Source organism: Nelusetta ayraudi, unplaced genomic scaffold (assembly GCF_046127955.1).
Source record: "Nelusetta ayraudi isolate G7.1 ecotype Tasmania unplaced genomic scaffold, CSIRO-AGI_Nayr_v1 ptg000135l, whole genome shotgun sequence".
Classification (NCBI taxonomy): Eukaryota; Metazoa; Chordata; class Actinopteri; order Tetraodontiformes; family Monacanthidae; genus Nelusetta; species Nelusetta ayraudi.
Window position 1 is genome coordinate 17,048,919 of NW_027466185.1, and position 23,901 is coordinate 17,072,819.

Below are 23,901 nucleotides of genomic sequence, written 5' to 3' on the forward strand. Positions count from 1 at the left end.
GATAAACAGGGCTCCATGCCGAAAAAGTTACGTTTAAAAAAAAAAAAAAAATGAAACAAAAAGACAAATATTTTCAGGGTAAAGCGTCACTTTAACAATTCTGATCCATACATGGTCTGCTCGAGGTTTGTGGTCTGATCCCCCCAAAAATGTTTGTTCCTTGCCAATTAGTACCCCAAGGGGTCACAGCATATTTTTTTCTAGATGAAATACACCCACCAGAGTTTACTGTACAAAGGCTCTATGTTAGTGAAAAGAAATAAAACAAAACCAAATCAAAGAAATCAGGCTGCGTTTCCTTCAAAGGCCCAGTCACTCCAGAACGGAGCGAGAAATCTGAACATTCCGTCGTTATATCCGAACTACGAGTCTTGTGACGCAGTAATTTCACTAAGGGCTAATTTTTGAGCTAGTGTTGCTAAAACACCGACACCTAGGCGAGTAAGAAGCATGCTAGCGGTCGTCAGGCATTAGTTGTTTTGTTTTGTTCTTTCTCCGATCCGATTCGTTCTCAGAGAAACCGCGAATCACGTGTTTCACCAAAAATAGTTGAAAAATGTGTCCAAATGTATTTTTTGGTACCCAATAAAACCAATTGCAAACTTTTGGAACGTTTAAGTTGATTGTCCAAAACTCTTCAATTTAGAGCATTTATGACTTTGTTTTCTCGAACAGTCGGTGTGACAAGTTTCAGGTCAGAACTGAACAACAGAATTAATTCAAATGGATCAAAAGCACAGAACGAAATAAAGTCTGGCAACTACTTAGTTTATCGATTCCACACTGACGTCACTGGGCCTTCGTAGCAGCAGTTTACGTAGGTCTAAGTCTTTTATCCACAAAATTCTTTCAATTATACCCATAGAATTAACCAAGCCCTAAACGCAACTCGGTGAACGTTACCTGCAGTAGGGCGCAATTTATTAAGGAACAATTTTTTTTGGATTCATTACAGTCCAAAATCTAAAGAAAATAAAAAAAAGAAGGTGTAGCGATCGGCAGGTTGCACATCTCAGCGGGCACCTCGCTGTCTTTGAGGATACATATGCTTCAAACCAAGTATATACAAAGTCTTACAGGGCTCAGTTACGTTTATAATATCATTACCGCTTTCATCTCATACAAAAAAAGCAATGGGTTTGGTTTAAATACTGTCATAAATAATAGATTAAAAAAAAAAGACAAGCTAAGCCGTCTGCCTCTGCCTCGGAGGGGCGGGGGAGAGTGTGTGTGTGTGGAGGGGGAGGAGGAGGAGGAGGAGTCTCCATCATCCACAGTGGATTCAAAGACGGAGGAGAATCTCCGTCTGGAGCTCCGGAGGACTCGGAGGACAGTGACAGCGAAACCTAAGGACGGCCGGACAAAAAAAAAAAAAAAAAAAAAAAAAAAATTCAAATCAACGGGTATCTGAAATAAAAGTCACAGTTAATACCCAGCCGCAGCCTTTTAACGCCGCGTTCGTTTGGAGATTATTATTATTATAATTTTTTGCTCTTTTTAAATGTGACATTTCTGTCTTCCCTTTGCAAAGAATGGCTGAATATTCTCTTTTGTCAATGCATGAGTGACGAGGAGAGAGTCAATTGGCTATGCTCGCCACGGGGGGGGGGGGGGGCATTGTTTACGTCCCCCCCCTGGCGCTTTATGCTTTATAAAGGGGTTGGGGGGCGGGGATGGAGTGGGGGTGGGGGGGGTCGGTGGAGGATCTGTTTGCCTCTTGCCGTCGAGGCAGCAGCAGGCGACCCAACCTTCCCCTTTTCTTCCCCCGCTCGTCCTTCACCGTCGCCGCTGAAATCGCCCCACGCTGCCGCCGCCACCGCCGCCTCCCGCAAAGCCTCGGCAGCCCTTCGCCTGCCTCCGTCGCCTCTCCGTCCATCTTCTCCGGCCCCGTCGTCATCGCCCCCGGCCGCTCACACCGTCACCTCGTTCTTGCTCCCAGTCCGCAGTCCCTGCCCCGCCCCTCCCCCGCCGCCCCCTCCTCCCCCGGGGATGAAGTGCAGCTGCTCGATGGTGTTCTGCCGTTTGCTGGCGAAGGCCATGCGCCGGGCGTTGGGGTGGCCGCCCATCCCGCCGCCGCCCATCCCGCCGCCGCCCATCCCGTCGCGGCCCATCCCGTCGCGGCCGCCGTGCACGTCCCAGCCGCCCTGCATGCCCATGATGGGCATGGCGGCGGCGGGAGGGCCGCGGTCGTGCTCGTGGCCCGACGTCGGGTGGGAGTTCATCTTGATCATGTGGTGGCGGTCCATGGACGGCGTGACGCAGATGTTCTGCTGCGACTGGGCCTTCTGGTGGTGGCTGAGGCGGCCCATGGTGGGCACCATCCCGCTTCGGTCACCGCCGCCGCCGCCGCCTCCTCCTCCTCCTCCTCCTCCTCCTCCCCCACCTGTGATCAGCCCCATCGCCATCAGGCGGTCCTCCAGACGGTCAGGCGACACCAGAAGCCTCTCATGGGACCTGTAGGCAGAGATCTGGTTAACCAAGCTCCGTGAAAGCTATGATTAAACATCTAGAATATACATTTTAAAATATCTGATTCGGAACCAATTTCTGATGCTATCGGATGTTTTTAGATTTGCAGCGATTTTCGGATCACAGGAAATGCGATCAACACGTTAAGGCTACTTTAGGGTGCTGGAGGGCACACAGGAGGTTGCCCAACCAGTCCACAGGTGTTTTGTGGACGTGGAGAAGGATTATGATTGTGTGCCCCGAGGGACCCTGTGGGGGGCCCACTTTGAGAATATAAAGTGAATGGACCCCTTCTAGGGGCCCCCTAGTCCTTTTACCCACAGAGTGCAACTCTAGCAGACACAGACGGTAGTAAGACAGACTTGTTTCCGGTGGGAGTCGGCCTCTGCCTGGGCTGCCTTTAGTCACCGGTTCTGTTCATAGCTTAGAAGGACAGAACCAGTATAAGGACTTCATTCTATCAGAACGTTGCCTGATCATCTGGGTGTTATTTTTGCACCTTCCAAATATGTGGAAGGAACTAAAAGCATCAGTTCAGAACAGACAGTGTTGAAGGAGATTGTAAACACAGGGCTAAGTCTGCACTTTTCTGCCAACTGCTCAGGGTTTTTGGGCTAATGTTACTGCGGCGCCGCTCCAGTGGACCCCAGGACAAAATAATACACACATCTGAAATTGGGGACAACACTGGGCCTTTGAAAAGACACTATCAACACGAAACACTGATCAAATGATCTCTGTAATTTTGAAACACAAAGCTCCAATTTTACGATTGTAATGATGTCTCCCAAATTCTCTACTTATTCATCAAACTAGGGAGAATATTTGAAATATGTATTATTCCTTTGTAAGATGTTTATGAAAGCACGAGATCAAGGTGAAAGAGATTAAAACAAATGTTCAGCCTTGGGTTGCTTCAAAGGTCACAAATAAACTGCAAGGGTCACATTTGACTAAACATGAAAATATAAAAGGTTTAAAACCGGATGTGCCGAATATAATCGAATGCTTTCTTCTATATAAGTCCAACTTTTTCTTATTATCGGACATTAAATATCCTCAGTCAAACCGTTCAGTCCCTTAAAAAAAAAAACAATATAACCCCTCTTTCATTCAATTCTATTGTACCTTTGTCTCATCCAATGACATCACTATTATCTTATGCACATATTAATGGCACTCTGATAACACATCTTTACTGCCTCCCCTATCCACTCCTCAATGCTCACCTGCGGAGGGTCTGCGAGTTGGAGCCCCTGCTGGAGTTCATCATGGCTTTGTAGTACTGGTGTTGCTGGTTCTTGGACAGGCGAGACAACGTGTTGCCCTCCCCAAACGCTAGCAGCTGGTCCTGGGACCGGACCCGGCGCGGCGGCCTGTCGAAGGAAGAGCTGGTGTAGTGTGTCTGGCCCGGCAGCGGGTACGGGTTGGGGGTGGAGGGGATGTGGATGCGAGACCGAGAGCCGTTGAGGGGTAACGTGCCCCTGGAGCCCATGGTGTACTCTCCCCCGAAGGGCAGGTGATGCTGCGAGGAGTGGAAGGAGGGCGGAGCATTGGTGAAGCGGCGTTTGGAACCGTAGTAGCCCGAGTACTCGTCCAGCTCCCGCTCTGTTGGACGAGGAGACACAGATGCGCAACGCGTCAGAACAACAGACCGCAACGATAAAATGCCAACTGTTGACTGGCCGTTTGCTTCAACGTAAGATTTGGTTTTACTGTTTGCCACATCCTGAGGGGTCGTTATAAAAATGCAATTAAGCTATTTTTGCCATTTCAGTTTATTCTAATGGGAACTCATGATGTTGTTGCGTCACTGACATGCCACCTAGCACAAGAAGCATGAAAAATGACAACTTGCGCATTTCTATTGGACTGGACTGGCGTCTTCCCTGTTACTGCGCAATCCCTTCAGATTTTGCGCAACTTTCGACATATAAAGTCGACCTGGTTAGCAACAACTCCAGGGGTGAAGATGCATCACATAGCTAGTGGCTGTCTTCCCTGCTAGCTAGTAGTGCCTGGGCAAGCACAAGGGGGCTATTGGGCTGTTCACAGGCGGGAAAGGGGGAGGGAGCAAGAGTCCAAAACAGCCTTTTTTAAGGCTGAGAGACAGGTTTGGCAGTTGATCGCCATCCTACTTCCTCACACCAACTAACTGTGACCTATTTCACTTCATCCATAAATCTCTTTGCTCTTCCTCCGAGTCCTCCTGCCTGCCAGTTCCAACACCAGCATCCTTCTTCCAATAAATTCACTGTCCCTCCTCTTGCGCACGTCCAAACCATTTTAACCTGGTACTGTCTCTCTGATGCACTTGTTCCTGCCATTCACTTACTGTACGAAGCACTTTGTTTCTAGGCGGCTGGCCACTCAAAGCACTTCACGCTACAGATTGCATTCACCGAATTAACGTTCAAACACTAAAAGACAAATTATTCCACTGGCAAATAAAGTTCAAAGCCCTGATCAGAGTAATTATATGAGTAAATTCAACCATTAACAAGGAGCTGCCTGTGGAGTCAGGAGTACAACGTGCGACAGAGAGCTTATCCCGGTTGTCTTGGGGCAAAGGCAGAGTTACACTCTGGACAAGTCGTAACATAGCCAACACGAGGACTAACAGCCAATTAAGCTAATGTGCAAGTCATGTACTGGAGAGAACACAAACAGACACTTGGAGAACGTGCACATTTCACACAGAAGAGGCCCTGGGAATCAAATGTACATTCTCAGCACTAACCACTGCAACCCCCTCCCAGCCTGGAACACCCCTCAAAACAAACAGAAACTGAAATTTCATGGAAACAAGAAGTCGTGGTTTTCAAAAGATGTTCCAGAAATTAGCAAGGACGACAGGTTGAAAATTGAAAGTTCAATTAGGGAAAAAGAGGAGTGATTACAGACTTTCAAACGGCAACCTAGTTTGTAGCAGTCGCTGGCTTTGTCCGTTTCCCAAGAAACTCCCAGGGACACCTGGCCTGAAAATCTTGGGTCAACCGACACGGTCGATAAAAACGAAAAAGAAAATTCTGAACAAAAAATAAAATAAATTCATCAGAAATCATTGAGGGCAAAACTGAAAGAGGAAATATGACGTTGAAGTTTGACAGTTTAGCACTATAATTAGAGAAAACAAAAAGGTGATGACAGATAAGAATTGTTTCAGCCAATTCAGTGGAGTAAGGGTTATACGCAATGTACTTGCATTCCTTTTACGCACGTGCTACATACTGAATGAGGTGTGAGAGAACGCATTTCAAAAAAAAAAAAAAAAAAGATACTGTACAAGAGAAAGTGAGGGTTAAAGAGTGGGTGTGCATAAGACCACACGGCGTGCTCTTGGAACAGCGATGAGGCAGAACCTACAGATGGGTGAGGAAACCGAGGGAGAAGAATGGCCAAGAAGAAGTCGGGAAAAAAAGAGGAAAGGTACGGCTGTAGATGGAACGCTTAGTGAGGTTCATTAATAGTGAAATACAGTCTCTCTATGCTTGCTGTGCTATAGCCTGAGACGCTTTTAATCTTCAAAGCATTTCCATGGAAGCAGCTCCCCAAGAGCCAATTTAAACCTGACCTTTACCCAGCCACCTCTGCACCTCCTTCTCTCCCCCTGCTCCCTCCTCTCTTCTCCTCTCCTTTGGGTTTGTTCCCCCACTTCTTTGATTACATTCACTTTTCTTTCCTCGACAATCTCGTTCCGCGGCCGTCTCCCCGACCGCCGCCTTTCTCTTCTCTCTCTCTCTCTTAAACTCTCACGTCCTCTGTTGTCCTCCCGTCTACTTTCCTGTGTTTGTTCCCTTCCTGTAAGGCCACATTATCTCTGGGTTTCTCCCTCACTGCCCGCCGCGGACAAAGATGCCTTTATCCGCACCAGTTCTCTGGTGTCGTACGGCTAAAGACATCAAAAAGGGACGAGGTCTCACACAATAGCTGATGAAAGGCTGTAGTTTCTCTTTTTAGTTTCCTTTTACAGGCCACAAAAACCTGCACCGGGAGTGTTTTATGTAAAGCCATTTGATAATTTGAAAAGTGAAAGTGCCTCTTTGTTTTCGGCGTCACAGTGCCGATTCAGACAACACTGACTCAGGCTGCATGCAGCTAATGGAGCCCTGAGCATGTTTTCAGTTGAATAGGTCGGATTCTGGTGTCTCTACCCATCTCGTCAATTAATTTCTGTAGTGCAAAGAAAGCTACATTTTGGCTAATGATCAATAAACCCCAAAAATGTGTCTAAATCTTTTCAGCCAGACAAACTTCAGCGTTGTCATGTGATCACCGGCGGTGGTTCGCGGCCGTGCTGAGAACAAATACGCAAGTGTCAGGACTGGGAATAATTATCCACACACAAGTGGAAACATTTGTGTGAAGACATAAAAAAAAGAAAAAAAGAAAGACAAACATTGTTTACTTCTCAGCAGGCCAGTTGCTGTGCAAGGAAGTCGGCAGGAAACCAAACACGCGATCTTCTCAATTCGCCGAAGCGACTCCCACCGAGTTATTGGAGCAGATTGAAAAAGAATGTTGTTATTAAGGCCTTGAATTATGTAGATTAAAGTTTAACAAGCACGAGGACATGTCGAGGACATAGCCCTGAACGAAAACCTTAGCAAACCGCCCTACGGAGCAGCTGGTTTTCAGCTGCCACTGGCTTTATCAGTTCATACCAAGAAACTCCTTGTGACACCTTGCCTGATAATCTTGGGTCAGTGGACACTGTGATATACATTACATTGGGAGCCTTTCATACAGTAAATCTGCTGCTTTGCCTCTTTTACAGTGATACCTTGCATTTTATATCCAGGCCTTAACAAATGTAACTAACAAGTAGGTCGAAGGACAGGGGGACTAGGGACATACTGCAGATGGAGCTATGGAGCTATGGCGCTGTCAAGCTGTAACAACCAATCAAAAGGTGTGGGGGTGGGGAGCAAAGATTACTTTCGAGTTCCGAGAGCTGTGACTCACAAAGGCGAGAAAATTGAAAAGCTCACAGAGAAACGGTGGAAACAGTAGTGCCAATAACCAAAATCATTTTCCTATGTTTATGTAAAGGTTAATATGTTATTACGCAGAAGCCCTTTAACTGAAATTATAACTGAATTATTATTGCTATTCCTGAATTTACAAAAGTAGTGGTCTCGTAGTGTGTTATCACTGGCCAATTAAAATAGCCTTGCATTTCATTCAAGGGACAAATTAAAATAAAATAAAATAAATCAAATCAAAATAATATTTTCTTAGTAGAACTGAGTGGTAATGATGTCACTACAATGTTTTGGGTTGCAGTGCAGCCGAGTGGTATCATCAGCATACGTGTGGCATCTCAAAAGAGAGCTCTGGTGTGTTGAATGTGTAAATGCTCTTGTCACCTCCACTGTGCTGTGCCCGGTACAATATTATCGACAGCATCTTCAGCTCCTCCTCCTCCTCCTCCTCCTCCTCCCCCGACCAATTCTAATCCCCCGTGGCCTCTTACGAACCAAATTTCCTTTTCTCTTCTGTAGTCTCTGTGCTCTCGCAGGTGCCTCTTGAGGGGAAACCAGGATCTCATAAAGCAGTAGCTGCGTTTCCATTGCGCCTAGAATTGTGCAAAACCTAAATGTGACAATAAAAAACTGGTCATGGAAACACAAACTTGGAAAACGTTCAATTCAATGGTAACACCTGCAAAACGCCATTGTACTTTGTCAAAAATCTTGAAATATTGCTTTTATTTTGCAAAAAACTGTCATGGAAACCCAGCCATTGAAATAATGAATATGTATGGATCACAACTTGAATAATCAAACTGCGAAATGCAGAGACTTGGCTACTTTTCCATTTCCCTCCCCTCTAAAAAAAAAAGTGACCAAGGAAAGGACAGCAACAAGGTCAGGTCACGACTAAGGAAAACAACAACTTCAGTTTTCTTGTAGATTATACTACTTATTATCATTATCCCTCATTTGTTTCCCGTTTTATTTTGATAATCTTGTCTTCTTGTATTTTTCCGTGCTTTACATCCTGTTTCTGTTTTCCTGCCTTTTTTTGCTGCCGCGTGATTTTGTCACCAGTGGTGTGGTAATGATAAGCACACCGGACGGCCACCTGGTGCACGCTGCAAATACAATGACTGGCCAGATTTGGGAGGAATGAAGAAGTGAAACGCAGTGAGGGAAGGAAGAGTCCGCTTATGAGGTTTCTGCTATAAAAATAACGAAACAGACAGTTCTGAGAATCAGCGTGAGAAGGCCGGCACAATGCTAGTCGATTTTGTCATGGGCGCCATTGATATGATATTTCTTGAAAAAAATCTTCCTCCAAATATAACAGTGAACCTCTTTATATGGACCCAGACAAGTTTTCCTTCAACCTGAATATGGAACAAGCAACGCTTAATACTATACAATAAAAATACTACTTACTAAACCAATTAAGTAATAACAATATCCTTCAATGAATGTCCACCAGAGCATTCTGGGATTTGTAGTATTAGTGGTACATGTGCTGTTCAACACTGGCAGGCCAGCAGCTCTAGTGGTAATTTTTGTATTGCCTCGTGGGCCAAATATAATCACACTGTGGGCCAAATTTGGCCCGCGGGCCAGAGTTTCTATGGTCCAACGCCGTGATGAGTGGGAAGGCTCTTGAGCTCCGAGCCCATTGAGGTGTTTTCTTCTTTTGACCGAATGGAAATAAAGCTCCTCATGTGGACTCTCACCTTATTACCGCCTCCGTAGCCATGCAACGCACACCGAAACACACACACACACACACACACACACACACATACGATGGCACGTGTTGTAGCCATCCATCACTGGGCCTGCGGAGGAGGCTCCCCTCCCCCTGCAGTCCATGGCAGCTGCAGGATGAGGAGAGAGGTAAAGACACACAGAGGGAGGCGGTGGCGGTGGGGGTTGCCAGACGCTGCCTCCAACGTCTTTTTTTCTCTCTCTCTCCCCGTCGAAGGCAGCCAGGCCCCTGCAGACCAGCAGCCAACGCCCCTCCCCCTATCGCCACATCTCTTCCTCCAATCCTTTCTTCCCTCCTTCCCTTTGCCACCGCCGATTTGACCTCCCCCTGCGTCCCCCGCCATCAGCATACCTACCACCATCCTTATTTCTCTCATCAGCTCTTTCATTTTCTCCTCCGCCCCTCCCTTTTTTTCTTTGTTTAACACTGTTGCTCTTCGCTACCTCACTCATCCGCTCCGACGTTCACACCCTCCTCCTCTCTCCTCTGTTGCGTCTCATTAACTCTCCCTGAAGATGGCCGGCCGTCAGTAAAGGTAGTTTCCATTATGTATAATTAGGTGTTTCTGATTGGTTTTTGCTCCATGTGGGTATGTTATAGTCGATCACTGCACACCCTTGATTAGGTGGACAGCTTTAAAAATGAACTTCATAGCCAGGTGGCCATCTTTGTGTTGTTTTTTGTTTTGCACTGGCGACCATACGTAGAATATTTTTTAAGCACCATCTTAAAATATTAGCTTAACATTGACAAGTACAAAAAAATGTGACAGCAGAATTATGTCTCTAGATAATCATATTGCCTTATGAGAATTGTGTCTCAATACACAAACCCACATTTTTCTTTTTCTTTTTTACAATCATAACCAGAATTCTGTAACTTTGTAAAAACAGCATTTGCTATGTTCCCCTGTGGTAGGCGGATGATGACACATTTTAAATCATAATAGATTTGGTGTGTCTAATATATTATCACAGGAACCAGTCCTATATCTTTCTCTGGATACACGGTATTGTTTTATCTGCTCTTCCTATGTTTTATTGTGAAGCACTTTGAACTGCATTTCGTGTATGAAAGGTGCTATATAAATCAAATTATACTTACTTACTATGTAAACACCCAAATCTGATTGAAGGCTGGCGAAACTGTCTCAAAATTGGAGTAAGAGATTATTTGCTCATACTTTGAGCAAATAATCTCACCGGCCACGTACACTAACCAGCCACTTTATCAGGTACATCTGTTCAGTATCACTGCCTACCTGAGAACTGCTGCTGACCATGTCCGCAGTGTGGCCATATTCAGACGGCCACTTTCAGCAAGACAATGTACCGGGTCACAAAGCTCACATCGTCTCAAACTGGTTTCTTGAACATGACAATGAGTTTTCTGCCCTCCAACGGCCTCCACAGTCACCAGATCTCAATCCAACAGAACCTCTGTGGATGTGGTGGACCGGGAGACTCCTGTCATGGACATGCAGCCGACATGCATCCTGCATATCACATCAATATGGACCAAAATCTCTGAGGAATGTTTCCAACACCTTGTTCAAAGTATCTTGTGAAGAATTAGAGCTGTTCTGAAGGGCCAAACTTTTACAAGCGAGGTGTACCTACTGTACCAAAGTGGCCAGTGAGTGCTCAAGACCTTCACTCTCTGCTTTGACCCAGAAGTAGAAGAAAATGACGCGATAAGTAGATCGGCGTTGTCCCGCCGATCGTCACAGCGCCTCCGTGTCTTAGCAGCAGAAAAACTTTTGGCCAGATGGAGAAACGTCGTTCATGCTCCAAAAGCTTGTGGATGGTAGAAGGACAAGGAATGGAGATTCATTCAAGAGATGTTGTCAGGTCCGTCTGACCGGAAGTGCTACAAATGATCACCAGTTGAAATGAGACTATGGCACCACCTAATGTTGTGGAGGCAAACATCTGATCATCTCCTTGGCTTTGAAACTTGGGGTCAGGAATCATCAACCAATTAGAACGAGGCAAGACAAAGCACGTACAGCGCCATGACATCACACTGGGAATGAACTGGGGATATTCTTTGGGGATAACTGGGGCCTCTATACATGTTGTAGAAAGATTAAAAGTCCATGAGTTGAAGATCTGGTGTGTAATATTTAGCTTCACTCACCCAGCTTCTTCAGGGAGCTGTAGCGACTGATCTCGGGCTTCATGGTCAACTCGTAGGACGGCGGCAGCTGCGCCAGGTCGTGGAAGGAGTGAGAGAAGGAGTGGTGGCTGCTGTTGTGTCTCATGCCCCCCCCAAGAATGCCCCCGCCTCCGCTGGGACCCTTCCCGCTGCTCGACAGCAACTTGGGCCCAGAGGAGAGCTGAGGGGTGTTGTTCATACGGGGCCCACGCTCTGCAGAGAGATGAGCAGTGGAGGTGAGAGATGAAGAAAAAAAAAAGAGTGAATGAGAGAGAAGAGGAGAATAAGCAGGTGATAAATTAAAGGCAGGGCAAAAGGGAAGTTAAGAAAGTAAAACGTGTTTTAAAGGGAAAAAAAGCTAAGAGGGAGATGCAAGCGGGCGAAAGAGAAAAAAAAACGATACTGGCTGTCTCACGATCGGTAACTGCGGCAAGAATCTTTGAGCTCCATGGCGACCATCTCTAAATACATCTGCTGTGTTGGTCTGAGCTCCAACACAAACATATCAGTTACATGTAAATACAGAGAAATACGATGAGAACATCAGGAGAAGAAGTACACACACACACACACGCACATGGAGAAAGTCACATTTATGCAAAGTCCGAAAGCAGCCCGTCGATCAATACACACATACAAAAAAATATTTGTCTTATGTAATACTAGCAGTGTGGGGGAGGGGCAGGGGTGTTCGTTTTGCAACGTGTATACTCATATCGGGGTTACATCATACACTGTGTACATTCATATTTTCCAAACAGCAACACACACACACACACACACACACACACACACACACACACACACACACACACACACACACACACACACACACACACACACACACACACACACACACACACAGCACTTGACTGGTACGTGACCCAACATGTAGGTGCGCTGCAACTGCGGCCTCACATGTGTTGGTTCAGTACATTTGGAACAGGGACAGCAGATCTCGCATCCAACAGATCCAAGACACAGAAATGCACCGTTGGCTGCCCTTTTAATAACCCCCCCCACCGGGGGCGCCATTCAGGATTCATTCATTCAGGATCCGAGGGGCTTCATCAGCCGCCGACTGTGGGCGGCGCATGCGTGAAAACGTCAGAATGCAAAGAGGCCGAAGCGACAGGTCACATTCAGGTTGTGCAAACCTGGAAGATTTGCTGCTTGCTGTTGTCGTCGTCGTCGTCGTCGCCTCCCGTTTCTATTTTTTTTCAAGGGGAGACAATCGATGGCGAGTCCATTGGCGGTGCTAACGGTTCTGGGGCTGCGATCTCGTTAAGATCAGCGCCGGACATATCTGGTCGTTGACCATTGACAGTAATGGGCAATAATGGCCAATCATGTCTCTGTTAAGCGTCACCCAGGGAACACAACCCACATCGACATTCTGCGCTGTGCGTGATACACAGACAGTGAAGGGAGGAGGGGGAGGGGGAGCGGAGGAGAAAAGAAACGCTAGCACTGACGTCACTCTGTTTTGTGATATGAAATACTGGGTCTTTTTTGTGTACTTTGAGTCAATGCAGTTACTAGCGTTATATATATATATTTTTTTTAATTTACTGAGCGGTGTGTGTGAGTGAGTGTTCTTCTTGCGGCCTCGCAACAGGATGTGACCCTTATCAGACACAGGAAGAGATGGGGCCGATTGTGGGAAACCAAGAAATGAATGGCAGATTTCAGTCCCTCCCACAGGAAATTCCCCGTTAAGGTGCTGAGCTGGTGAGCTTGGTTTGATTAACTTGGTGATAATGAAAAAAAGGACGCGTGAGGATGTTTATAATGTCGCTTTAATGTCAACTGAAAATGAACGAAAGCAATGTTGCAATCAAATCAGTGTCTTTGAAGCCTCTTTATTGAAATGACTCTTAAAACAGTGAAAAAAAATTGATGATGAAATAAAGCAATTTTATGACTTATGTACTATTAATATAATTTCTTCAAGTTTGGTGGGGCAGATTAAAAAGTTTAACGGGCCGCATATGGCCCTCGGGCCGTAGTTTGCCTGCCTCTGCTTCAAACAAAACCTGGGACAAATTTTATTTGACTGTCGTTCCTGTTGAGTATATGTCACTGTCATTGTTGAAATGCACTTACTTATTTCGTAACTGTTGTTTTGTAAAACTTCACAACTCACTGAGTCTTTGCTCTTTGTTCGGGCTGCACTTGGAAGTAAGAATCTATTCTGAATTGCTTGCCTGGGTAAATAAAGGTTAAATAAAATAAATAAATAAAATAAGGCTAGTTATAAAATGTTGGTCCTGGAAAAAAAGACCCACAAACTGAGACTAAATTATTTTTTTAAATAAATCACTGTCAACTTATAATTTCCATTCTCACACTGAAACAAAAAAAAAATATGCAGATTTCAGTTATGAAATCAACCAGGCAACTTTGTCATTCCACACATAAACTTAGCAGATACTTTCGGACTTTGGGTTGCAATTACGATTTTTGCAGTCATACATTATTCAAAAATAACATCTTCAGAGTGCAAAGCACTGTATAATTGTATCATCTCTCAATTTTGGAAATGAGCGGTGCTTTAATTCCTAGTTGTGAGGGATCCTGACTTGCCTCTCAACTGAACGAGAACCTTTTGCTGAGAAAAAAAAACAATTTAAAAATGAGTTTTGTAGGTTCATTTTTATTCCGTTTCACTCTTCTACCGGCGCCTCCCAGCTCAACTCGCTCCGGGAGGGACCCGTGTGGGAGGAATGACTTAGAATAACTGGCACGGAAACAACTTTTAAAGTTCTGTGTAAATCTGACTTCATCATATTGCAACAGCACTCTTGTGCGGTGTTCTGTGGAAGCGGCGTTCACACGCAGAACAAGCCTCGCTGAGCTCTGATCAGCAGTGCTGGGAAGGAATACAGTAAAAATACTGTTGCTGATACTTTACGGATTTTTCAGGTTGGAAAAAGATGCTGGTTACTTTTGTGCTTAAAGTGTTTCAAGGACACACATTCTGTTCAAAGTAATTCACTTGTTATGATTATTACTATTATGACTGTTGTTGCTCGAAATGGAGTGATTTGAACTACGTTGCAGTGTAGTGAAACATAAAAGTGGATATTTTACATATTTTACAGGGAGATTATATTAGAGTACCGCGGCTTTGTTCAGTGCGTTTTCAATACAGAGAATTGAAAAGAATAGAAAATAGAATGTTAACAATGGTTATTGTTATTAACAGTGAAAACTGACAGTGAAAACCACTGATTACAGTTTGGTGCATTTTGGTGAATTACGTTTGCCTTATTTTCTTTGGTTCAGACAAATAAGTTGGGATGAAAGGAAGTGTTTACGTTTGTTTGTTGTCACGAATGGTTGTTATTGTTTCTCTTTGATGCCTTGTAAATAATATTCCGTCTACTCCTCCGTCCAATCGTAGCGCGCCATTTTCTCTGGTCAGTGAACTGGTTACGTGACCCAGTACGTTACATCCGCGTGCCAAAAAAGTGTTTCCATGACACTTTTGCGACGTACCTCTATGTGGATACGTGTGAAAAACCACCTCATGAGAGCGTCAAAACCTTTCAGCCATATTTGAGAGGTTTTTCCGAGATCAGCTGTTTCCATCACGTTTTTTTATTGCCATATTTAGGTTTTGCGCAATTCTAGCGGACATGGAAACGCAGCTAGAGATATAAACGGGTGGTGGTGGTGGTGGTTGTAGTGGGGGGGCCTCAGGTGCTAGCGTTGCTTTTCTTGTCGTCTGGGTGGTCGTGGGCGCAGTGACCTTTGCTTAAGCCAAGACCTGCGGGTGATGAGCTGTAAGCAACAGTGGCTCGTCACTGCCGGGCAGGGGGCGGGGGAGGGGCACGTCAGTCTCGCGAGCAGCTGGTGGTGGCTGGGGTTGCATCAAGCGGGGGGGGGGTTGAGGGGGTCGCTCTCGGCACGTTTGCAACCACGAACGCCTCGTCGAGAGCGACCCCCCCCGCCCCGACTACCAGCTCCGAGAAGCGACGCCGACGGCAAGACAAGACAGACAAGGTGGAGGCCCGCAATGGGGGAGGTGGGGGTGGGGTTCTGGGGGTCTGGCAGCTCGCTGTGGCCGCCTGTGCTCAAGGTGGCGGTGCCGAGCACGAGGCTTACCGATGGTGGCCGAGTGCTTGGGGCTGGAGGCAGACCCCTGCTGGTTAAAGTGGTGGTGCAAGTTCCCAGCTGCGGAAGAGAGCAGAGCCGAGGACAAACTGATGGACAAGCACTCCAGGGACACAGAGCGTCGCATGTCGAGTAAGCACTTGTGTCAAGTCAGAGAGAGCAGGAGGAGGACAGGAAGAGACAGAATAGAGAGAGAAAACAGAGAGAGAGAGAGAGGGAGAGAGAGAGAAAGAGAGAGAGAGAGAGGGAGAGAGAGAGAGAGAGTCCCTCCAGGAATTGGGTTTATTCAGATTCAGATTATTCTATATATCTCTGCATTTTGATCACTCAGTAATGAATGATGTTTTCTCCTGTTGTCTTTTTATGATTTGAAGGTCCAGTCTGTAAATTTTTTAAGATATTGAATTTTTTTAAAGGTGAAGTGTGTAATATTTGAAGATTTTGAAGAAGAACCTGGAAGCAAGACCCTTGAGGTATATTCTTATGTATATATCTATGAGAACCGTTCTATGGGTAGGAAAAGCAAATTACCTGTATTGTGCTAAACACTTTGACTAATGTCTTTACGAGCAGTATGTTAAGCTTTTACCAATACAAAAATCGTCAATTAGGCCAGATTTTACGCACCGGACCTTTCAGCACGCTCGTTAGAGCACGCTCACCAAATTCAGGAAGCAGGAAAACTCACCGGTAGAGCTGGGTACCGAAAATATGTAGCTTTGATCCTATTGAACGTCAAAGAATGAATCTTTCAGTGCCAAATTGCCATATTCAATGAAGTAAATCTCAGCGTCTGCGAGCCAACAATCATTTAACATACATGTGTTAAGATGTTAAGTTGCTGGCAATTGGCTTTCATAGTTCTTCTACAACAAAACCTGATTTTGGAGGAAGTCCTGATTTGAATCACCAGTTAAATGGACAGTGGATGTTTTGTGACGTCATCGCAAATGTATTTTGTTGTTGTTCAAATTGGTTCGAAAACATCCTGAAAACTGAGTATTGAAAGTATTGAAACCAAAGTATCAAAATGAGTCTTTCATCAACACAATTCAAACGATACCCAACTCTAAGAAAAGCCTTTATGATGGTTTTGTAACCCAGGCCTGGTGTAAACACAGTGTCAAAAACGACAGAATCTTAATCTTACAACAACAAAAAAAAATCAGTTTAGTCATACATAGAACACAAAGCCCATAATAAGCCGCTGTGCTCTCCTAATTTCCCAGGATTTAAAAGTTCCCACGGTTTTCACAACATGCAATAATCTGAAAACCGCAATACTAATATTTACCATGAATACAGGGATATAATCTGTGCAGCATGTAAACACCAGACCCAGGATACGATCAAAACCGTGATAAGTGGCCTCATAACTCGGATACCGTAAGACAAAACGCATTGCAAATATTCACTTCAGCAATCTTGTCGGTGCATTTAGCCAACGTGTTAAATGTAGCTGCACCACAAAAAACAAATAAACCAAATAAAGCCTGGAGAGACTGAGAGCAGAAGGAGAGGAAGAGGTGAGGGACAGGCATGATCGAACAGGACAGAGAGAGGTGAGGAAGAGGACAGCAGAGAGAGAGAGAGAGTGAGAGTGTGTGTGTGTGTGTGTGTGTGAGCACGTGTTGATTGTTGTAGAAGTGGAATTGTGCAAATTGTGACAACAAAGCGGTAAGCGACACTGATATTCCTCCAACACAGCGACAGTCGGAGTCAACATGACCTTTTTTTCCCTACAACCTGAAAGAAGCAACTGTTTCAGCAGATGTTTGTGAAAAATGACAGCAATACTTTGGTGCAACCTGGCACAAGTGAGCGACGGAAGAGTGACGAAAACAAAGCGTCAAAGTCACATAAAATCTCCAAGACTTTTGTTTTTTTTTTTCTAAAATAAGGCAGGCATCACAACCTGTGAAATAACTTTTTTATTTTTTCTATTTTAATGTCTAATAATTCCAAGTTTGACAATCTCAACAGCAAAGTACCCACTTATTGAAGTTGATCACATTTAACAGCCAACTTTTGGCCATATCTAACTGGCTATAATAGAGTCATATTCATCATATTACTTTCATTAAAACTAAATTTGCAAAATCTAGCACATAACTGTTGACCAATACGACAATTCATTTCTAACAGATTATAATAAGGAACAATGATCAGGTAGAGAACTTGACACACTTACATAATAAAGTTAAAAGTTATAAATTAAGAAGAAAACGAAAGTTAAAGTTCAAAATAAAACCAACGGGGCAGTTTGTCTGCCTTCATTGGACCAACTCGCATAAAGCGAGAGCAGTGGCCGTTCTGAAAATGCACAGGTTCTCATTGCACCACTGGGAACAAACCTGTCAGTGTAAACGCTCCTGTAAAACCCTTTCAGAACAGTTTGGCAAAAAAAGGGACAAAACCTTTTAACCATATTTGAGAGGTTTTTCCAAGTTTAGCTGCTTCCATCACCACTACTGATAGTAGCCCCTTGGAAATGCAACATTGGAACAGTTCTGGCAACAGAGGGTAACTGTCTGGATTTAGGGTTACATCAAGCATAGCAAACATTACAATTCATTTGTAGCACCTTCCATGCTATTTGCATGTGTTTTCTGAAATGTGGTGCATTTTCCTTTCTGCCTTTTATAACACCGGTAGGGTGGTAGGGCAGCTGTTCCAATGGGAGGGAGAAGGCAGGGACTCAAAGGTCAAGGTTAAAGGTCAAAATTAAAAAGGACCTTTATGGTCATCTTATTTCACATTTGCACATGTAATTGGATCCAGGCCCTGGTTTCAGCCACGGAAAGAAGGAGGGAGAAGAAAAAAAAAGAAAAAGACAAAGGGGGTAACATAAACTAACACAGTATGTGCAGCCAGTCAGGCTTTGTGAACGAGATAGAAAAGGCTGGAAATCTACAGACAGATGTTGTGATGTGACACTCCACCTGGACGAAATAACACCACTAGAGATTCACTTGGAAAATGTACAAAATGTTCATTATTTTGTATCTGACAATGATCTGAAAATCACACATTGCCTCTTTAAGGTCATTGGCGTGAAAACGGTTGTTTCTTCTGTTTCTATCCAAGCAAAGCTTCATCCTTGGCAAACTAAAATTGTGTTAAAAAGAGGAGCCAAATGTAAAGAAAGTAACCCTTTCTTCACTCTGACTTGTGCTAGTCATTTCTACATTGCACTGTTTTTCATTATTCCTTTTTTTGCACTAACTCAGTCTTAAAACCCTTCCATCTTTAGTGACCCGTGAATGAAATAGACGCTGTCCTTAATTTCAAAACAAAAACGCTTGTTTTTTTGTTTTGTTTTTTTTTAAAAAAAAGCAAAACGTTGCATTTGTTTTTTTTTTATCCTATCATATTTTTTTCTGTGATTTTTTTTTTTTCCGGGGGTGGTGGACTTACTGCGGTTGTCTTTGCTCTGCAGTATTGGAGTGTAGAGGTTTTTGGACATGCGTCCATCTGAGGTGGTAGTCAGCACTGTGGTGTTGTTCCTCTCTCCCTGCTGTCCGGGACTCGACTGGTGACGCAGGATATCCACCAGTGATCTGACACAGCAGAGGGTGGACGAGGAGAAGAGAGCCGTTGGAAATACGGGAGACCGTGATCGTGCAGCAGATTTCTGCGATACTACTTTGCGTTTGTTCCGACTTCCAAGAGCGGGATTCCTCGCGTCCTGTCCGGTTCTCTCACCTGGGCATGTTGATTTCTCTGTTGCGGGGTCGGCGAGCCACTTTGCTGAAGGCAACCCTGACGCCCACAGCCACCACCAGTGTGAAGGAAATCACTCCTCCAATCACATAAGCAGTGCTACGTTCAGGGGAAAACAGGTTTCCGCATTTCAATGCATCACATATTCTCATTCTCTTAATGTGCATTGTGTGCATTTACACAAACACTTCAAATCTGAACACATGATGTTTTACAGGGTTTTGAAATGCCTTTAAAATAAATAAACAGAGGGATAAAAAATGTATCTCTCTTCATTTTGCTTTTTGCTTTCGAAACTCTACTCTGTGGTATGAATCAATACATCAGTTACTCTATTTTAGCTTGGAAAGCATTTTGCAGCCAAATGTAATAATCATATGCATGGTTCTTGTCAACAAATGGCTGCAAGAGGAGTTAATCAAACCAGAAAATGTACGTGTAGAATCCTAAAAATGCAGCCAAAACCCAATGTGTTAAAAATACATTCTTAGACCACTTATATATATATCAACCAGAAATATGAATGTGTCAGATTTTCTTTTTAAATTATGTTTAAAACTAGAAAATAAAAAGTTTTATTTATTTGGCAAATAGCTCTTGAATTTAACTTGTAATGCCCAAATATGACCCTGAACACAGACCTTCTATGAGAAGTCAGACATTAATCAAGTATAACAGTCAACCAGTAAAACAAATTTTTCTGTTTAGGAATGTAAGTGGATAACTATAACATGACATCTGGAATCATGTGAAAATAACATCCTCTGCAGTTTTTTTTCTGTTTCTTCTGATAAAAATGTGAAAATTCATGTATAAAAATTATCATATATTTCAGCATTAAATCATTATTTTAAGAGCTCCGACATGCAGATATACTGACATTGCGGAAATGGTAAATGTCAGGGCTGCGGCGTGAAGCTTACATTGGGCAGTAGTCTGATAAATTTGGAAATTGCAATGCACATATTTTTTTCAGCCATTTCTCTTATTCAGGTTAATATTCTTGCAGTGTTTTCATCTACTTCAGCATAGTGACTCGATGCTAATTTCATTCTGCAGTGCATCTGCGGTGCGAGAAAAGAAAAGAACCTCACAAGAATCTTTCTTAAACAAAAATAAAGAAGTGGGTCTGCATGATTTTCCTTAAACGACAAAAACCCTCTACTGTTAACTCTTGAGGGCCGGACTCTGACCTGCTGTTCTGCTGCTGCAGCGTCTCGTAGTCCGGGTCTTGCTTGTTGTCCACGGCCACGGTGACGGGGACCTGCGTGTCCGCCCATTCGGGGGACTTGTAGTTGTTGCACGACTCCTGGTCCAGCCGGTTCCTCCGGTGCTCGCAGCAGAAGCGGTAGTGGCAGGTGCCGCAGCAGTAGATGTAGCTGTCCTTGGAGCAGTTGAACGTGCTGTCAAAGTGCCCCATTACGTCGTAGTAACCCCTGCAGAGACACAGTGGGCCGGGTCAAACGCCCGTCACCAGATGACTCAGCCGGTCCGCCCACCAGAAGCCAGGATCACTCTTTGGCCTTGAGGACCTGGTCTGAGACTCCGACGCCTCCTGCGATGACTAATGCAACCACGCATTCAGTCCTCGCTACTCTATTGTTTCCGCGAGCCGCCTTCTACAAACAGGGCTCAAGGCACTTCATCATTGATGCAGTTTAAAGTTATAAAGTTCAAGTGCCAGTGATTGTCACATCCTGAAGGATGCAAAATTTGTCCTCCACATTTGACCTATCATCCCCTGAGGGAGTGGTGGGCAGCAGCGGTGCCGAGCCCGGGAATCATTGGTTGATCTAACTCCCCAATTCCAACCCTGAAAACTGAGTGCCAAGCAGGGAAGCAATGGGTACCATTTTTACAGTCTTTGGTATGGCCCAGCCGGGAATCAAACTCACACCCTACCAGTCTCGGGTCGGACACTCTACCACTCGACCACTGAGCTGGTCTGAGCTAGTTCAGGTTAAGGCGGCGCCAACGTCAGACCTCACAGGACCTAGAGAAGATTCTGGGAGCAGTGGGAATGGTCTGGTGGTAGAGTGTCCGCCCATAGACTGGGAAGTTGTCGGTTCTATCCCCAGCTGGGTCACACCGAAGACGGTAATAGTGGTACCCATTGTCTCCATGTTTGGCACCCATGTCCAATTTTGGGTTGGATCGCCCAATGATTCCCAAGCACAGCATCATTGCTGCTCACAGCTCCCTCAGGAGATGGGTCAAATGCAGAGGACAAATTTTGTGACAATCAATGAAACATTAACTTTAAATGTTAAGTGTTTATTATTTGACAAAATCTGAAGAAGAAACAGCTACATCTAGTCGTTACATTCTAGACTGCAGCGTCTTTCACTCTCCCACCCTTCACACTACTGAGCTTGCCAGTGAACTACGGTGGCCTGCACACCCAAACCTCGATACCTCGGTCCACCTTCTTCTTAGTTGGTTTATTTGAAGACGCGAGCATTCACCCTCATTACGAAACGCCCTGTCAGGTCAGGTGGACTGGATTGTCCACACCAGGCTTCCTTAGAAATATGCTGGTGCAAGTTGGCAGCTAACAAGGAGCAAGAATACATGCATATTCTAGTACATATATATGAGAACCGTTCTAAGGGTAGGAAAACCAAATAACTTAAATTGTACTGCGATTATACACTTTTAATAATGTATTTATTGGCAGTGTATTAAGTTTTACCAATATAAAAATCCTAATTGAAGCCACATATTACACACTGTACCTTTAACAAGATTCATGGTATTGTCAGCAATGCCATCGCTGTTGCACTGTGGTGGCTGCCTTTTGTTTCGCACCCTAAGCGCATTTCCTTCACGGGTATCCGCAAGAAAACAATGTTTACAGCCAGGAAATGAGGTTTTTAAGTCAGTGTGCTTCCTGTTTTGTTTCAGTGCCATGTTACATCAGAGCCACTGCTGCTGATCACTGCGGTAAGTGACTTGCAAGTGCATTGCAGGCCCTGATTTAGACCTGCCCACACGTTGCCACGCAACAGCAAGACGCCTCTCAGTGAGACGAGATCAGAGCTGCGGGAGGAGCAGAGCCGAGATGTGCCGCTTTAAATGAGCTTTTCGCCACGGCCAACACATCGCTCACAGAAAGCCACAAAGGCCCCTTTTTTCTTGAAAACACTTGTTGGCTGAGGTTCTGAAATACAAACAGGGATGACACTGATGGTAAAAGCTCTTTTTTATGGCCAAAAAACATTTATTTTGCCTGTTAGGGGGATTATAATCTAAAGACCCCTTTGGGCGCAATGTCACAGAAAATATGCATGTGAAGAATGGGGTCAGAAAACCACGGAGCTCTCAATGGGAGAATGTCACTTTATGTAAAAGGGAGAGCCAAATGCAGAGGGACATTGCTTTGGTCTAATTTCACTAAACCCACAACAAATCATAATGATCTGGGCTCTTTAACCATGTATTGTCAATCAACAAATATCCAATTGGAATGTTGATGTGCAGTTGCATTGGCGATACGCAAACAATGTTCAGCACTTAGCTAAGATGCCTACTTGTATCACTGTTGGCTGTGAAAATAGAACCAACAGCGGTGTCGGGTTTTTCAGAAAACCTACAAGATCTCAACGGTTTCAACAAAATAGACGTCACCTGCGGGTCCAAGCAGTAAAACAAGAAGACTAGGAAGATGTCAGCAAGACTTCTGCACAGGAAGCCTTGTAAAAACTGTTGTCCATACCTGCACACGTCCACGTCCACGATCTGCCTGGGGGGCGGAGCCACTTGGGCGGCGCCCAGCGGAGGCTTGAGGGCGTCAGCCGTCATGTTCCTTGGCAACATGGTCTGAGGAAGGGGCTTGGGAGGAAGCTCGGCCACTTCCTCTACGTCTTCCACCACCTCGGCTTCTTTGGGCGGCGCCCGCGGTCCGGCGGGCGGCACTGGCAGTGGCGGCTTGCGGCCCGTCAGCAGCGCCAAGGTGGCGCTCCGCTTGCCGGCGGAGGCGGCAGCAGCACCGGCGCTGCCAGGCGGCACCCTGACGTCGGTGCCCGCCGCCCGCCGCTCCGTTGTTACGGTTAAGGTGGAGACAGCCAGGCAGTAGGAAAAAGAGAAGACGAGGAGGGAGCGAAACATCTCCCTGGGAAATCTCGGCTTCATCGTTTGACTTTGATCTTGAGCCGTGGCTTTAGAAAAAAAAAAAAAACTCAAGAAAAGTCACATGAACAGCTCCCGACGTGCTCCTTTAATAAGAGAGTTCCTCTTTGGAGCCGGAAACGTTCAGACTAAGAAAGAAGCGTTGTGGTGTAAGAAAAAAGTTCAGTCTGACGCACTATTCCCTTGCTGTGTGCGCGCTCCACAGGTGTAAAGGGTTACTCCTCCAGTTCAGAGAGTTCACTTTGTCCGAGCAATTTGTCATGAACGTGTTTGGCATTTCAATCCTTTCACTCTAATGTAAACATGTCTCTGTGTACAAATCTTTCTCTTAAGCAGCGATTGTAAACATTGAGGTGTTTCTGGAGTATTTAGGCCCTATATGGATTGCTGATGAGATGGCTGTAGTTATAAATCGAAAGAGTAAAAGCAATAATGAAAATCAGTCATATATATGGTCTCTTATGTATGGCAGCAGACAGTAGTTGGATGTTTAATTTTGGTCTCTCCTTTTCTACCTTAAATTGGCAAACAAGTCAGTAACATTTTTTTTTTTTTTTTAAAAAGAACGCT

The 23,901-nt window shown here is 44.9% G+C and overlaps 1 protein-coding gene across 2 annotated transcripts; it reads right to left on the bottom strand.

The window, feature by feature from the left end:
- Positions 1-158: 158 nt before the first annotated feature.
- shisa7b (shisa family member 7) lies at positions 159-23,870 on the bottom strand. 2 transcript variants are annotated; one of them, XM_076011707.1, is made up of 7 exons: positions 22,919-23,870; positions 20,397-20,639; positions 19,186-19,302; positions 18,898-19,040; positions 11,344-11,574; positions 3,699-4,077; positions 159-2,454 (listed from the first exon to the last, which is right to left on the bottom strand). In XM_076011707.1, exons 1-7 carry the CDS (start codon positions 23,332-23,334, stop codon positions 1,911-1,913), a joined length of 2,073 nt encoding a protein of 690 aa, XP_075867822.1. In that variant the 5' UTR covers positions 23,335-23,870; the 3' UTR covers positions 159-1,910. The 2 variants fall into 2 exon arrangements, with proteins under 2 accessions (XP_075867822.1, XP_075867823.1); XM_076011708.1 differs by lacking the exon at positions 11,344-11,574.
- Between the last annotated feature and the right edge of the window lie 31 nt (positions 23,871-23,901).